Source organism: Phyllostomus hastatus, unplaced genomic scaffold (assembly GCF_019186645.2).
Source record: "Phyllostomus hastatus isolate PE091 unplaced genomic scaffold, TTU_PhHast_1.1 phas_contig_29, whole genome shotgun sequence".
In the NCBI taxonomy this organism is placed as follows: Eukaryota; Metazoa; Chordata; class Mammalia; order Chiroptera; family Phyllostomidae; genus Phyllostomus; species Phyllostomus hastatus.
This window is the reverse complement of record NW_025333835.1, coordinates 1,698,035-1,715,433: the sequence shown is the minus strand read 5'-3', so window position 1 is coordinate 1,715,433 and position 17,399 is coordinate 1,698,035. Positions and strand designations below refer to the sequence as shown.

The 17,399-nt window shown below is 36.3% G+C and overlaps 1 protein-coding gene across 1 annotated transcript in view; it reads left to right on the top strand.

The window, feature by feature from the left end:
• Positions 1-17,399, top strand: part of GTF2F2 (general transcription factor IIF subunit 2) — a 154,816-nt gene that overhangs the window by 63,652 nt on the left and 73,765 nt on the right. Inside the window, exon 5 of the mRNA XM_045839238.1 lies at positions 208-289. Within this exon, the coding sequence (XP_045695194.1) occupies positions 208-289 (82 nt within the window). The remainder of the gene's footprint in view (positions 1-207; positions 290-17,399) is intronic.

The following is a 17,399-nucleotide window of genomic DNA, read 5'->3' as shown; positions in this document are numbered from 1 at the left end:
ACATCTGAAACTAATACAGAATAATATTGAATGTAAACTATAATTGAGAAAAACATACTATATATGTTCCTTTTTCCCCTTGATTTTTATTGTTAATTAAATTTTATTGTGATTATTATTACTGTGGTTAATGTGTTAGCATACAATCTTGAAAATGATAAATGTTAACTCTGAATACATTTGTGAATTCTTTTCTTTCCATTCAAGATAAGCTTTCATTGGAAGGAATAGTGGTACAAAGAGCAGAATGCCGACCAGCTGCAAGTGAAAACTACATGAGGTTAAAAAGGTTGGTGATTTTTAACTTTAAAATAATACCTGATGTTTCCTTTTGGGGATTGACATATATATGTTAGACTGCCTGTTGACTGCAACTGTGGTTATTGTTGGAAGTGTTTGCTTCAAAGGCTGTTGAGTCTTAAAACCAAGTAAGAATGAACTTCCAGTTGTAAAACATTTAAATAAGTCATAGGGATGTAATGTGTAGCAGGTTGACTGCAGTTATAATAATACTCTATTGTATACTTGAAAGTTGCTGATAGAGTAGATCTTAAAAATTCTCCTCATAAGAAAACAATTGTTTGTAACTATGTATGGTGACTAATTTAATTACACTTACTGTGGTGAACATTTTGCAGTATATATGATTATCAAATAAATCATGTCGTACACCTAAAAATATAATGTGATATGTTAGTTATACTTCAATTTTTAAAAAGCCCAAGTAAGAGTTTCTTTGGCAAGGGACCTTTTAGAACCTGGGCTGTTCATTAGGGGTTTTTTAGGCTACTGTGTTAATATAACCTGGAATCAAACATTTTAAACTTCTTTTTCTAGTTGTCCTAATAAATCCTTGATTTTTATTTTAAGTTCTCACTCGAGGATATATTATTTGATTTTAGAGAGAAAAAGGAAAACATCAATCAGTTGCCTCCTGTGCTCACCCTGACCAGGAATGGAACCCATGGTGTATGGGATGATGCTCTAACCAACTGAGCCACCTAGCCAGGGCATCCTTATAAACCTTGATTCTTTAAAGATATGTAATAATAATAACTTTGTATTATTTTATTTTCAAAGGTTATAATCTTCCCATAATGAATGTCTAAAATGCTATACTGTATAAAGCAAATATCTTACTAGAATGTTATCCTTTTCTCTTGATTTGCAGGAAATTTTTTTGTAAACATAATACTTTGTTTGAGATTTTGCTTCAGGGTCCACCCTTTCCCACTTTTGTACAAGGCTAATGTTTTGTAATTAATATTTAACAATGATGATTGCAGTCTTGACTGGTGTGGCTCAATGGATTGAGTGCCGGCCTGTGAACTAGAAGGTCGCCAGTTTGACTCCCAGTGGGGATTGCGGGCCAAGTCCTCAGTAGGGGGCAGCTGATCGATGTACATCTCACATATCAGTGTTTCTCTCCCTCTCTTTCTTCCTTCCCCTCTCTCTAAAAATAAATAAATAAAAATCTTTTTTTTTAAAGATGATTGCAAATTCATGATACTCTAAATTTTATGACTTTCAAAGAGTCAAGCAATTTTTAAACCCTAAATAAATGTATTATAGTTTATATTGACTATATTTCAACCCCATGTAGTTCAGAATTATAAATTTGTTTGTTTCAGCACTTACTAGGTGAAACAAAACAAAAATATCTGACCTCCTGGAGCTTATATTTGATCAGATTTTAGCTACACACAACTGGTAGTTGAGGGCACCTGTTCCAACATTTGTGGCAGCCTCTCTGGATTCCAGTGTTTTCACTTGTAAAAGAGGCTGGTTGAGCTGGATCTTCTTTAAACTGCACATCATCTTTTTAATTTTTCTCCTTTTCTCAATTAGATTAGAGTTTATCTCTTGGGAATGAAACAAAGAGACTGATTTTCTTGTCCAGTAATTCCACTCATTTAAATACCTCCCTAGGGCAAGTAAAAGTATGACAATTAAAATGAAAAAAAATTTATAATAGAAAATAACTTTGGGACTTAGGCAAATTTTTCTCTTTGTGTTTATCCTGTGGAGTTTATTATGTTATACAAGTCTTTTTGAAGATTTGTCTTCAAATAACTACTGAAATTGGAAAATGCAAAATCTCGTTACTGAACTGCTTGCCAAGACTTTTTCCTCTGGTCTTAATTTTCTTGAAAGGTTTCTAAAGATTTCTGATGATGAGCCGGAATGTCACCGTGCTTATGAAATGGCTGCCTTTTTTCTTATCAAAAAAGAAATTAAAATTGTTTAGCCTTTAGAGTATGCTAAAAGACCAGCCATTATATATTTAAGTTATTTAAGTGACTTATAGAAACAGGGCGATTCAGAAGATAGTAATCATCTGAGTTTCGTAAAATAGATGATAACCATCCAAGTTTCATGAAACAGATGACAACTAACATAAATCTTGAAGACTGAGAGTTTTCAACCAAGTGAAAAAAAGGAGTAAGAGCACTCTAGTTAAACAAAGAAACATGCAGGCACAAAGACTTGGGGGGAACACATTAGAAACTTGTGTATGGTTCTGCAAGCCTGGAATACAGTATTTGTTTAAGGCAGAACAGAAGCTCCAGCTCATATCTTTTCTTTGAACTGCAAACTTAAATACCCAAAAGCTTGGTTCATTTCAAAAACTGGACTCCTAGTCCTTCCCCCAAAACCTGCTCCACCAGCTTTCTCACTGAGTTAATGCCATATCTGTCCTCCATTTTGTCAGTCCAAACCTTGAGTACATTTTTGATTCCTTTCTTACATCCCATATCCTATGTATCAGAAAAATCTGCTAAACTGTACCTTTAAAATATCACACATCTACAGTCTTACCATGTCTCATCACCCACATGATGTCATTATTTCTCACCTGGATCACTGCAATAGCCTCCTAATAATACAGGTCCTGCTTCCACCCTTGCTGTACTATATGTAGTCTGTTGTCAGTGCAGTAGCCAGAGCAGTTTCTTTAAAAATCTGTCAGATCATGCCATTTCTCTGCTCTTTGGTTCTTTGCGAACCAAATGCTGTTGGTTCGATTCCCAGTCAGGGCTTGTGCCTGGGATGCAGACCAGGTCGTTAGTGCAGGGTGTGCGAGAGTCAGCCACGCACTGATGTTTCGCTCTTTCTCTTTTCTCTTTCCTTCCCCTCTCTCTAAAAATAAATAAAATCTTTTTTTAAAAAATGATAAAATAATTGATCTTTCCTTTTTAAAAAAATCAAAATCAAATTACTTAAATTGCAAGTAGAGTACCAGTGGGCAAATTCTTCCTCCAGATAGTTAATTAAGTCTTTGAACCTGAAGATACACACTCACACGCAAGATTATCTTTAAAAAAAAATCGATTTACTGACAATAGAGTGACGGGGACGGGGGTGGGGGATAGAAATGTAGCATGCCTTAACTGGCGTGACTCAGCTAGTTGCATAGCTGAAGGTCGCTGGTTGCATTCCTGGTCAGGGCACATGCCTGGGTTGCAGGTTTTGTTCCCTAGTCAGGGAGCATATGAAAGGCAACTGATCAATGTCTTTCTTTCACACTGATAGTTCTCTTTCTCCCTCCCATCCCCTCTCTCTAAAAATAAATAAATAAAATCTTAAGGAAGAAAGATACTAATGAATGAACATGGTGGCAGATTTCCAGATGTACGTGACATCAAATATAAGTTTTGAGAACAGAATTGGTGGTTCAGTGTGTGAGATATCCTATACCTAGATATTTCACACATATGCTCAGTTTTTCAGGGACCTCCTCCTGACTGCCTACACCTAATGACATTCAAATTTTTTTATAATCTGGCTCTTGTCCCACTTTCTGGCTTCATTTTAGGTATTCCCCTTTACATAGACACCAGATAGCTGTATCACACTAGAAACTGTTATTCCAAACGTGCCAAGAACTTTTATGCCTTTGTAACGTACTCCATGCTCTACCTACCATGCCTCATCTCCCTTTTGCCAAGGTTCTTTTGAGCCTTTAAAACCAATCCAGTTTCCATTTACTCAACTCAGGGAAGCCTTCGTATAGCTTCCACTCCTCACTCTAGTTAGGATCTGCCATCCTCCTTTTCTACATTTCACATACTTATTTATTCTTTTTTAATGATTTCTGTAAAAGTCTGTGTTTTCTACCATTTAGGTGTACATAGTTGCATTTTGTACAAGATTATGAACTTAATAAAAAGGGCTGTGGGTTTTATTTTTCTTCCTTTTTTTCTTTGTACTCTCCCTCCCTCTTTTTATATTCTCTACAATTAGCAAAGTGTATTACAGATATATATCCAGAACTATTTGTTGGGTTGAAATATATTGAAATAGAAAGGAATGCCAAAACTCTAGGTATGGAAACATAAAAATCAACAACACTCAGCTTTTTTAATTGTCTTACTCAGAACTGCATCAGAACATTTGAAACCTGGAATTGATTTTTCAGTTCATACACAAACATTGCTCTGAGAAGGGAGAAATGATTATAAAACAAATACAGAATACTTCATCAACAATTAAGAATATACTTATTCTTCAATTATATTATTGAAAATTATTCAAAATATAAAAAATAGTCTTCCATTTATACAGGACTAGAAGAAAAAGCCTTTACCAAGGAAGACCTTTCTTTCCTCAAGTTGTAAATTGTTTTATGACTCAGTGACTTTTCACTGTATTATATTTTAGCAAATAGCACCTGAATTATATCTTTAGTAACATGAATGAGTATATTGCACAGCATATTTTATGTTTATAAATAATGCTCTTTAAAAATGAGTAGTGTTAACTTTAACAGGACTTTATTTTTTAATTTTATTGATTATGCTATTACAGTTGTCCCAATTTTCCCCCCGTGCCCCCCTCCACCAAACACCCCCCAAGTGCCTCTCAGGCTATCCTCACACCATTATTCATGTTTATGGGTAATGTTTATAAGTTCTTTGGCTACTCCATTTCCTGTATATCCCCATGGCTATTCTGTAACTACCTATTTGTACTTAATCCCCTTACCTCTTTGCCCATTCCCCAAACATCCCCCATCTAGCAACCATCAAAACTCTCTCCATATCCATAATTCTTTCTCTGTTCTTCTTGTTCCCTTAGTTTGTTTATTTGATTCAGTTGTTGATAGGGGCTTTTTTTTTCACTTTTATTTACTTTTTTAATTACTTTATTGTTGTTCAATTACAGTTGTCTGCATTTTCTCCCCACCCCTCCCCCCAACCCCAGCCAAGCCCACCTCCCTTGCTTCCACCCACCCCCTTGATTTTTTGTCCATGTGTCCTTTATAGTAATTCCTGAAAACTCTTCTCCCCACTGTTCTCTCCCCCCTCCCCTCTGACTGTTATTAAATTGTTCTTAATTTCAGTGTCTCTGGTTATATTTTGCCTGCTTTTTTCTTTTGTTGATTATGTTCCAGTTAAAGATGAGATCATATGGTATTTGTCCCTCACTGCCTGGCTTATTTCACTTAGCATAATGCTTTCCAGTTCCATCCATGCTGTTACAAAGGGGATAAGCTCCTTCTTTCTCTCTACTGCATTGAATTCCGTTGTGTAAATGTACCAGTTTTTTGATACACTCATTTGCTGATGGGCACTTAGGTTGCTTCCAGCACTTGACTATTATAAATTGTGCTGCTATGAACATTGGGGTGCAAAGGTTTTCTTGGATTGGTGTTTCGGGACTCTTAGGGTATAATCCAGCAGTGGAATTGCTGGGTCAAAAGGCAGATCCATTTTAGTTTTCTGAGGAAGTTCCATACTATTTTCCACAGTGGCTGCACCAGTCTGCATTCCCACCAACAGTGTACTAGGGTTCCCTTTTCTCTACATCCTCTCCAACCCTTGTTTGTTGATTTGCTTATGATGGCCATTCTCACTGGTATGAGGTGGTATCCCACTGTGGTTTCAATTTGTAGCTCTCTAATGGCTAGTGATGCTGAACATCTTTTCATATGTCTCTGGGTCCTCTGTATGTCCTCTTCCGAGAAGTGTTTGCTCAAGTCTTTTGCCCATTTTTTAACTGGGTTTTTCATCTTCCTGGAGTGGAGTCATGTGAGTTCTTTATATATTTTGGAGATCAAACCCTTGTCTGAGATATCTCTGGCAACTATGTTTTCTCATGTAGTTGGTTCTTTTTTCATTTTAATGCTGTTTTCTTTATCCATGCAGAAGCTTTTTAATTTGATGAGGTTCCATTTGTTTATTCTTTCCTTTATGTCCCTTACTTTAGAGGACACATCCGTGAAAATGTTGCTCCATGAAATATCTGAGATTTTCCTGCCTATGTTTTCCTCTAGGACTTTTATGGTATCACGACTTATATTTAAGTCTTTTATCCACATAGAATTTATTTTTATGTATGGTGTAAGTTGGTGATTGAGTTCCATTTTTTTTGCATGTAGCTGCCCAGTTCTCCCAACACCATTTGTTGAAGAGGCTATTTTTACTCCATTTTATGCTTTTTCCCCTTTTGTGAAATATTAATTGACTGTAGAGAACTGAGTTAATTTTTGGGCTCTCTGTCCTGTTTCATTGGTATGTGTGCCTGTTTCTATGCTAGTACCAGGCTGTTTTGATTACAGCGGCCTTGTAATACAGTTTGATATCAGGTATTGTGATCCCTCCTGCTTTGTTCTTCTTTCTTAAAATTGCTGCAGCTATTTGGGGTCGTTTGTGGTTCCATGTAAATTTCTGAAATATTTGTTCTATATCTGTGAAATATGTCATAGGTACTTTAATGGGATTGCAATGAATCTATAAATCACTTTGGGAAGTATGGCCATTTTGATGATGTTAATTCTTCTAATCCATGAGCATAGCACATGCTTCCATTTGCTTGTGTGTTCCTCAGTTTCTTTCTTCAGTGTTGTATAGTTTTCTGAGTACAGGTCTTTTACCTCCTTGGTTAGGTTTATTCCTAGGTACTTTATTTTTCTTGTTGCTATATCAAATGGGATTTTTTTTCCTGATTTCTGTTTCTGATATCTTGTTGGTGTACAAAAATGCCTTTGATTTCTGAGTATTCACTTTGTATCCAGCTGTTTTGCCAAATTCATTTATTAGGTAAAGCAGTTTTTTGGTGGAGTCTATAGATTTTCTATGTACACTATCATGTCATCTGCAAACAGTGATAGTTTTACTTCCTCCTTTCCAACTTGGATGCCTTTTATTTCTTTTTCTTGTCTGAGTGCTGTGGCTAGGACTTCCTAAATAGGATTGGTGAAGGCAGGCATTCTTGTCTTGTTCCTGATCTTAGTGGGAGAGCTCTTAAGTTTTTGTCCATTGAGTATGATGTTGGCTGTAGGTCTCTTGTATATGGCCTTTATTATGTCGAGTAATGCTCCCTCTGTTACCACTTTGCAGAGTCTTCTTATCATAAATGGGTACTCTACCTCATCAAATGCTTTTTCTGCATCTATTGATATGATCATGTGATTTTTGTCTTTTGTTTATGTGGTGTATTACATTTATTGATTTGTGAATATTGTGCCATTCTTGCATCCCTGGGATGAATCCCACTTGGTCATGGTGTATGATCTTTTTAATGTATTGTTGGATGCTGTTTGCCAATATTTTGTTGAGGATTTTAGTGTCTATGTTCGTCAGTAATATTGGCCTGTAGTTTTCTTTCTTTGTTGTATTTTGATCTGGTTTTAGGATTAGGGTGATACTGGCTTCATAAAAAAGAGTTTGGGAGTCTTCCCTCTTCTTGGATTTTTTTTTTTAAAGTCTGTAAAGGATAGGGATTAGCTCTTCCTTAAATGTTTTTTAAAATTCTCCTGTGAAACTGTCTGGTCCAGGGCTTTTGTGTGTCAGAGGCTTCTTGATCACTGCGTCAATTTCATCAGGTGTTATGGTGTGTTCAGGCTTTCTGCTTCTTCACTGCGTTTGGGGAGATTATGTTTTTCTAGAAATGTGTCCATTTCACCTAGGTTTTCAAGTGTCTTAGCATATAGTTCTTCATAGTAATTTCTTACAGTCCTTTGCATTTCTGTGGTATCAGTTATAATTTCTCCTCTTTTGTTTCTAATTGTGTTTATTTGGGTCCTCTCTCTTTTTTTTCTTGTTGAGTCTGCTTAAAGGCCTGTTGATTTTGCTTGTCTTTTCAGAGAACAGCTCCTATATTCAAAAGTTTTTTATTCTTTCAGTGATTGTAGGTTTTCTTCAAAATCCTAAGACAGGCCTTTCTCTTTGGGAATGGGACATTGGCTGTGGAGGGGAGGAAAAGAACAAAAATAAGGTTCTTCTCTATACTGAGACATCATATACTGGAAAGCAGGTTGTGATGCACATTCTTTCCTGGGGGGAGGTTACCGTGCTCTACCTGCCTAGATTCCTAATGTCCCATATTATACTAAAAGATGTCTTAGAATGTCTTATTGTAAGGGAAGAGGAAAAGGCCCCTTTATTCAGTATATCTTTACATAATTTTTGTTTTTTGCCATTCAAGTGAGTGAACTAAATCTGTGCCCAAAGAAATTCCTGCAAATAAAATTTTGTTTAATGCAATAAAAACACTACAGCATTTCGTCTTGCCACATTTAAACTACTATTTGAATATATTTAGTACTGTCATTTTGACCCTTCATATATACATTTCATGAAGAATAATTTTATAAGTGATTTTTCTTATCTATTAGTATGTTATAACTATATCCTTCTTGTTAAAAAGATACACGATGAGGACTTCCAATCGAGATAGTGGCATAGGTAAATACAGCTTGCTCCTCACACAACCATAGCAAAAATTACAACTAAAATACAAAACAACTATCACACAGAATTACCAGAAAATAGAACTCTGTGGAAGTCTAGCAACGAAGGAATTAAAGAAATCACATTAATTCAGTCAGGTAGGAGAGACAGACGTGCAGCAGGCAGCCCACATGTACATGTGGTAGATAAAAATTGGGAGGCATACCTCTGGAGTGAAGGATCCCACCCCCACACCACGGTTCTATTGTCCGGAACATAAGTACTTCTGGCTGTGAAAACCAGTGGTAATTGGGCAAAGGAAGAAACTGTGGGATGCTGAGGCATCTCCTCTTATGGGGCCCAAAACAAACTTAGGACTTAAGCAGACTCACTTGTGCTAGGCTCCATCACTAGGGCAAGAATTTTAGAGGCACCAGTGGCATATAGGGAAAAACTAAAGTGTCTGGCATCAGGATAAGTGCTGGGAGATAGCTTCCTCCTGGAACAAAACTCCAGACACTAGGCAATAGCCATAGTCTTTTTTCTGACCCTCCCCAACACAGAGCCATGGAACGAAGACACCATATCTGAGACTCCATCAACCTGGTTCACATGGGCTGCCTTGCCCTGGCGATTACCTAAGGCTCTTCCCCATCCAATTTACGGGTGTGCTTTTCGACAATAGGCTACGCTACTAAGACAGGGTTTCAAAGCAGCTCTACCTGACACAAAGAAACAAACACAGGGAGGCTATCAAAACAAGGAGACAAGGAAATATGGTCCAAATGAAAGAACAGAACAAAACTCCAGAAAAAGAACTAAACAAAGTGGAGATAATCTGTCAGATGCAGAGTTGAAAACACAGGTTATAAGGATGCTCAGGGAACTCATCGGGTACTTTAACAACATAAAAAAAGACCCAGGCATAAATGAATGTTACACTAAGTGAAATGAAGAAAAATTTACATGGAAACAACAATGGAGTGGATGAAGCCAAGAATCAAATCAATGATTTGGAACTTAAGGAAAAAAAAACATTCATTCAGAACAGCAGGAAAGAAAAAAAATATTAAAAAAAATGAGAACAGGCAAGAAGCCTATGAAACAACTTCAGACATACCAACATTTGAATCATAGGGATGCTGGAGTAGAAGAGAAAGAGCAAGAAATTAAAAACTTATTTGAGAAAATAATGAAAGAAACCTTCCCTAATCTTGTGAAGGAAATAGACATACAAGTCTAGGAAGCATTGAGAGTCCCAACCAAGATAGACTCAAAGAGGACAACACCAAGGCACAGCATAATTAAAATGCCAAAGGTTAAAGGTAAAGAGAGAATCTTAAAAGCAGTAAGACATTAGCAGATAGTTACCTGAAAAGGAGTTCCAATAGGACCTTCAGTTGATTTCTCAAAAGAAACTTTGCAGGCTAGAAGGCACTGGCAAGAAGTATGAAAACCTAGTGATGAAAACCTAGTATCTATGCTTCAGATTTCTCTATCTTCCAAAGCTATCATTTAGAATTAAAGGGCAGACAAAGTCCTTCCCAGACAAGGTAAAGCTAAAGGAGTTCATCATCACAAAACCATTATTATATGAAATGTTAAAGGGACTTACATAAGAAAAAGATCAAAACCATGAACATTAAAATGGCAATAAATTCAAAACCATCAACAATTGAATCTAAAAAATACAGCAAACAATAAGAACAGAAACAATCATGGATGTGGAGATCATTTGGAGGGTTATTGGGAGGGGGAAGGGGAGAATGAGGGAAAGGGTTTAGTGATTAAGAAGTACAAATTTATAGGTTCTGAATAGACAGGAGGATGTTAAGAACAGTATAGGAAATGGAGTAGCCAAAGAACTTATATCCATAACCCACAGACATTAACTGGGGGTGTATTGCTGCAGCAATGGAGGTATCGGGTGGAGGGGGACAAGGGGGAAAATTGGAACAACTTTAATAGCATAATCAATAAAAAATATATTTAAAAAACATACAGATGAATTATAAATATTATGAGTTTATAATTTATTGTTAAAATTGGACTTTGAGAATGAAGATGAGCACTACTCAGAGAACATACCGTATTAAGACAACAATATAAGTAGTTCCAGATAAAGTAGGATGTAAGGTCACCCTTATTGTGGATAGCCTGGATACACTAAAATGCTAACCTTTTAAAACAACAACTAAAAGTAAGGGACATATAATAGAAGTTTTGGCAGGAAATGTATACTAGAAATTCTAGACTGGAACCAACTGCTATTGCTAAACATAAATTGTTGTGTGCTTCCCAGTAGTCACAAAATTGGAAATATGATGGTACTGTATTAACATTTTCATGTAAATTTTTAAGTATATTTTATTGATTATGCTATTACAATTGTCCCATTCTTTTTTCTTCCATTTATCTCCCTCTCCCTGGTACCCTTAGAAGTCCCTTATTCTCCCTCTTCTTGGTACCCTTGTCTTGGAAGCACTTTATCTGCCCTTCCATTCTGAATGAAAGCTTTGCTTCATAGAGTGATCTTGGATGTAGGTCTTGCCTTTCATGCCTTGGAATACTTCCTTCGTGCACCTTCTTGCCTGCAAGCTTTCTTTTGAGAAATCAGCTGATAATCTTATGGGAAGTCCTTTGTAAGCAACTCTCTCCTTTTGCTGCTTTTAAGATTCTCTACTTATCTTTAATCTTGGGTAATTTAATTATGATGTGTCTTGGTGTGCCCTTCTTTGGGTCCAACTTGTTTGGGAGTCTCTGAGCTTCCTGGGCTTAGGAGTCTATTTCCTTCACCAGATTGGGGAAGTTTCCTTTCATTACTTTTTCAGATAAGTTTTCAATTTCTTCGTTTTCATCTTCTCCTTTGGGCACCCCTATGATTCGGATTTTGGAACATTTAAAATTGTTCCAGAGGTTCCTGAGCCTCTCCTTATTTTATTTATTTTTTTTTTGAGTTGTCTGTTTCTTCATTCTGTTCCAGTTGAACATTTACTTCTTCCTCCTGTTCCAAATCGTTGATTTGAGTCCTGGTTTCCTTCCTCTCACTGTCGGTTCCCTGTATACTTTACTTTATTTCATTTTGTATAGCCTTAATGTCTTCCTTCATTTTGTGGCCATACTCACTCATTTCTGTGAGGACCCTGATTACCAGCATTTTGAACTCTGCATCTAATAGGTTGGCTATCTCCTTATCACTTAGCTCTTTTTCTGGAGTTTTGGCCTGTTCTTTCATTTGGGCCATATTTCTTTTCCTCAGCACACCAGTGTGGATGAATGTTTCTTCTTTAACTCCTAGGTTGTTGGACTTCCATACAGTTTGATTTTCTGGCATTTCTGGTTGTTTTTTGTTTTTAAATTGGTTGTTTCCTTCTTTTAGTTGTACATCTCCACCTCGGCCAGAACTCTTAATGTAATTTTTTATATCAATTTTTGTATTATCTTTGCAAAATGAATAATAAATGAGTAATAGTTTTATAGAAAAACATTTTGTTATTAATCCTCAATAAAGGTTGAGGTCATAGTAATTTGGAGTTTTATCTGTAACTTTATGACTAGTGAGATACAGTATTACATTTTGGCTTTCTAGTGATCATATTTGAAATAGCTTTTATTGCACAGTTTTTGGAAAATATCAAAATTACTGGTCAATATTCCTTTTTGAGGATGCTTTCATTTGCAGGTATCAGAAAACACAAAGCAAATGGTGTAAAAATAAAAGGAATTCGTTGACTCACATGAATCAGATCCATTGGTGTTCTGGGCTGAAGCCATGTTTTTAACTAGAACTTCTCAGTATCATCAGTGCTGTTGCTCTGTTTCTAATTTTCTTGGGTCTGTCTTTCTCCAGCTTGACTATCTTCAGCCTGGCTTATCTCCTGATAGCAAGATGGCTACATGCAGCTCTCAGGATTATCAGCCTCTTTATTCATATGGGGCAGCAGGAGTTAAGTGACCAGTTAATAAGAGATCGGCCTTTGGAGTCAAACTGCCTGGGTTCAAAGACTGGCTTCCCTTTTTACCGGTTATGTGATGTTAGGCACAGTATATGACTCTCTGTACTTCATTTATCTCAGTGTTATGATAAAGAGTAAATAAAATATAATAATACATGAGCTATCTGACACAGAGTAGAAATAAATAAATACTAAGTATACTTATGACAATTAACTAAGATTTCCTGTCCTAAAACTCTCCTGGAGATATTCCCCACTCCATCTAGTTCTCATGACAGAAGAGACTTGTATATAAGGATTCTTTCTGAATCCCTGCCCTGAGGTAAATAACCCAGTTTAATAAAGTTTACATTAGAACTAGAACAGAAAGGTAAATAGATCTGAGAGAAAGAATCTGGAGATTTTGTTATAGAGTCCACAACAATAATCCTGTCTTCAAAACAGAAATCCTAAAGTGGTAGATTAGACCACGCAGATACTATCCAGATTCAGAGCTGGGAGGGTTTTTAGTTTATAAATCTTCTGAATGTTCAGAATCTTTCTGGAAAGTGTAAAGGATATTAACCGTGAAATTTTCCAAAGTTGTCCTTGTAACAACTTTGTACAGTAGTCTTACCATCCTCTCCTGCAGTGAAATTTTGATGGCTTTCCTGAGGTACCCAGATGTGTGATCTTTAAATTGTGGGGCTATACATCTTTTTTTAATTTAAATTTATTGGGATGACAATAGTTAATAAAAATATATAAGATGTAGTACATATATACAGTGGAATACGATTCAGCTGTGAAAGATGAAATGCTGTCATTTATGACAACATGGATGGATCTTTAGAATATCATGTTATGCGAAGTGTGTTTTTCGGTTTACAGGCCAGCATGCAATCCACTGAGAGCCACGCCAGTCAGGGAAAATGTGTTTTTTTAATCAAAACTTTTGTAAATGCCTGGGAACAGGCAGTCATTCTGAGGAGCTAACCCAAGAAGGAAGCAAGCCTTCTCTGCCATAAGTGTGCCCTTGTTTTCATATCCTTTTCCTTTGAACTGCGCCTTTTTACATGAAGGATTATGTGAAAGAAGCTGGATGTTTTCATTAAAATACAATACAATATTGTAGGTGGAAATGGGAGGGAGGAGGGGAGGGGTGGGTGGGTGGGTCGGGATGGGAGTAAAAGACAGAAAATTGTACTGCAACAACAATTTAAATAAAACTTTTTAAAAATGCAATATAATATTATAAATAGACAGCTGTAGTAACAGTGCAAGAATACCAGTGAGATAAAACTACCATAAAAAGCATGGCAAGGTATTTTACTCAGTGTTTTGTAAAAAACAAGCAGGTCTCCATAGGGAATGCAGGAAGACTTCTTAGGGAGATTGGCTGGAAAAGATTGCCATCTTTCCTCTAAAAAAACCATAGCAGCTGCCCCCACAGACCTTGAGCTATAGACTGGCCCTGAGATTTACTATTCTGATGAAAAATGAATTCCAAATGATTATAAGAGGTTATTGAGTTTATATATAAAGAATTAAAACATTGGCATAATTAAACAACAAACAAAGATTTTAAATAATTGCCTTGTTTCAAGTCCTTTGATAGTTTCACTTTAAGGTAGGAGGGGGAAAGGAATGTTTTTGGTATCTGGTTGTCCCTAAGCTTCTCATCTTTGGAATTCCCCACCTCTTCTGGCCACTCTTGTGGTATTCTTCAGGATTTTGGCTCCTTCTTATTCTGCTGCCACTCCCACTCAGTGTGTACTGTGTCAACACCAGGCAGGTTCACCTCTCCACACATGCATCACGTGCTGTCATGTCTCACTGTCTGCAGCATTCTTTTCATGCTTTTCTGCCTGCCAAACTCTAGTTCATCCTGTCAGATTCACCTCATGTGTGGAATCTCCCCAGCCATTTTCCTCCACACAGGATACATCATGTACACGAAGGTCCTGCTATCCTTTTTCTAATAGTCTGTAATTAATTACATTTTGTTCTTTACTTAACTCTCATTACTTTTGTTTTTGTCTATAAGGATTAGATCTCATTTATCTTTCTTCTGGCAGCTTTATGTGCAATGAATCCTTAAAATGCAAATCAAAAATCAGCATTTTAAAGTTTAGGATTTACAATTATACTTTTATGAATGATTATGTTCTGAATTAATCTCTGTTTAAAATACATTTAGCTGTGCTTAAGATTCAAATTATAAGTCCTGAGAAGCAATATTGACATATGGTGGTATTTCTACAAAGTCTCACAGCTCCACAGAATAAAAATATTTCAGTACACAATTTCTCTTTGTTCACTCACAGTTGAAAAATCAACAAAGCTAGCCTGAGGCAAAACTGTGAAGTATGGGAAATTTTCCTTTATTATCCGGACATCTCCTGTTTTTACTCCTTCCCTTAGTAATGTCTATCTGTATGCATCTACTTTTTATCCTTTTTCTGATCCTTTTAATTCTATCACTTCTGAATACATTTTAAGAATGAATGGGCATAAGTCAAATTGGGCATTTGATTTTAAGCCTTTTATTACTAAATGTGAAATAACAGTCATTAGATTATCTGTTCAAGGTATTTGGGTAGGAAGATTTTTTTGGGGGGGGCGGGGAATCATTGAAATTACACAATTTGTAGATTGGCCCCAAACAAAATTGAGTAGTCCTTTTTGTTTGTGGGAGGATTTGTCACCAGGACAACCATCTCTGCTTCCTGGGCCAAGTGGGTAGGTCTGGCCTAGCTGCACTTGTTAGAGATCTATTGGGAGGATTGCTACTGAATGTGACCCACAGAAGTGGCCAGATTCCCTCAGGCAGAATCGGGACCATCATTACTAGTCCATCTGGTACTCTTGTACACAGTACACATTTTTAAAAAATTATCCTTCCTGAAGGGTTTTTATTTTTATCTATCAGAAAATCATGGTAATTTACAGATTTTGTTAAAGAAAGCAGTACTACTATCTTCCAGAAAATTGTCACAATAATTATACAAATCTCTGTTGTCTGTAATGTGAATATGCCCCTTCAATGTGGCACCATTGTGTACCACAAAATGAGCAAAGTTGGGAGATTGCTGCATTCTCCAGTTCGCTGCAGGCCTACATGTCCTATTTTCTTACTGAGTAACTTAAAATTTAAGTAGCTTGCCTGGTCCTTGCAGGCACTGGAATTTTTAACCCTTGATTTGTGATTCCCTAAAGCGCTTGAAGACTACAGAAAGATACCACATGTTCCTTTATTGGGGAATGAGGGTCCCATTTAGTATATTAAATCAATAGGAATAATCATAATCAAATCTCTAACTTACTACTAGAAGAAACTAATTTTGTCCAAGTACAAGAAGTACAAGAAGACCTGACTCACAGACGCCTTACATTACTACCCCTCTTGCTTGAGACTAATGCAGTTGCCATGTGTTGTATTATAAAGAAAACCTGAACTGTGAAAGAGATTCCATCAGTTTATGAAAATTTTAAGACTGCTTAGGGGAACTGATTTTTTTGGGGGGGGTGCTGATTTTCAGGTAGGACAGGTCAGTGTGCGAGATGGGCCACACACTCTTAAATGGCTTCATATTAATTAGATTTGCATTTTAGTTTCTGTTTTAACAATCTTATTTCCATTTCCACAAGTGAGAAATTTTAGTCATAAAGAAGTTTAGTGATTTGCCCAAGCTCACAGTTTGTAAATGGCAAAGCTAGAACTTTAACCTAGTCCTGATTGATTCCAATGCAGTAGATGGATAGGCTGTTTCTTCAGGCCTTAAAGAGTTTCAGGGGTTGCCTGGTTTATCAGTAGGAAAAGTGAGGGGAACTTGTTCTCTTTCCTCTCGTCTACTGGATAATCCTTGCCCTAATACCCCACAACTTAAACTAATATTACCAAATAAAACCATGGTTTTGTTACATTATAAACAGGATAACACAGGATTTATATATAAGATATATAACAGCTTCATTGCTTCAGTTTAGAATTTTGTATCAAATATCAGATGCTACACTTAAAGTGAACTTTGATACAGTAACATAATGTCAGGGCTCCATATATATCTGTAGGAGAGAGGTAAAATATTTAACTGATTTAACATGCCTATCAAGTTTATTGTTTATTTTTGTGTTTATGTGAAATCTGTAATGCTTTGGGTAGTTTTGATGAACTAGTAGTACTTGTGCTATTTTGAAGGTCTACTTCTTTGTAACATACCCTTAGTATATTACAGTTATCATTTACTATACTGTTTTTTTTTCTTGTGTGACTTTGAAGCCCTCAGAATGCCTAAAACCCTTTTCTATAATGTGTTATGTATTTGAGGAAAACTGGAAGGATAGAATTAATAGTAATAATAATAATATTAGAAACTTTTCAAAATGAAAAATAATAGACATGTGGGAAAAGCAGGGGAGAAGGATGTGGACTTGGTGAGTTTATACAATACAAAGTATGCCAATGAATGGTATTCCCAGTGGCATCACCCTGAAGGCAAGACTTCTTATCTACTTTATTCACCGGTGTTTCCCTCATGACTAGAAGAGGGCTTAACACCTAAAAGGTGCATAATAAATATTTGTTCAATGAAGAAAGGAAGGCATGAAGTGTATGAGACTTGGGTTTTATGCCTTTTGTTTTACAGGCTGCTCAGGACTTTGATCACAATGAGTAATTTTTTTTCTAACCTGTTGCTTGCTAAGCTGCTTTATTTACTTCTGTTGCTTCCCCATATTTCATAGCTTCAAAGTGTCATTTATTACTCATTTGTTCAACAGATATTTT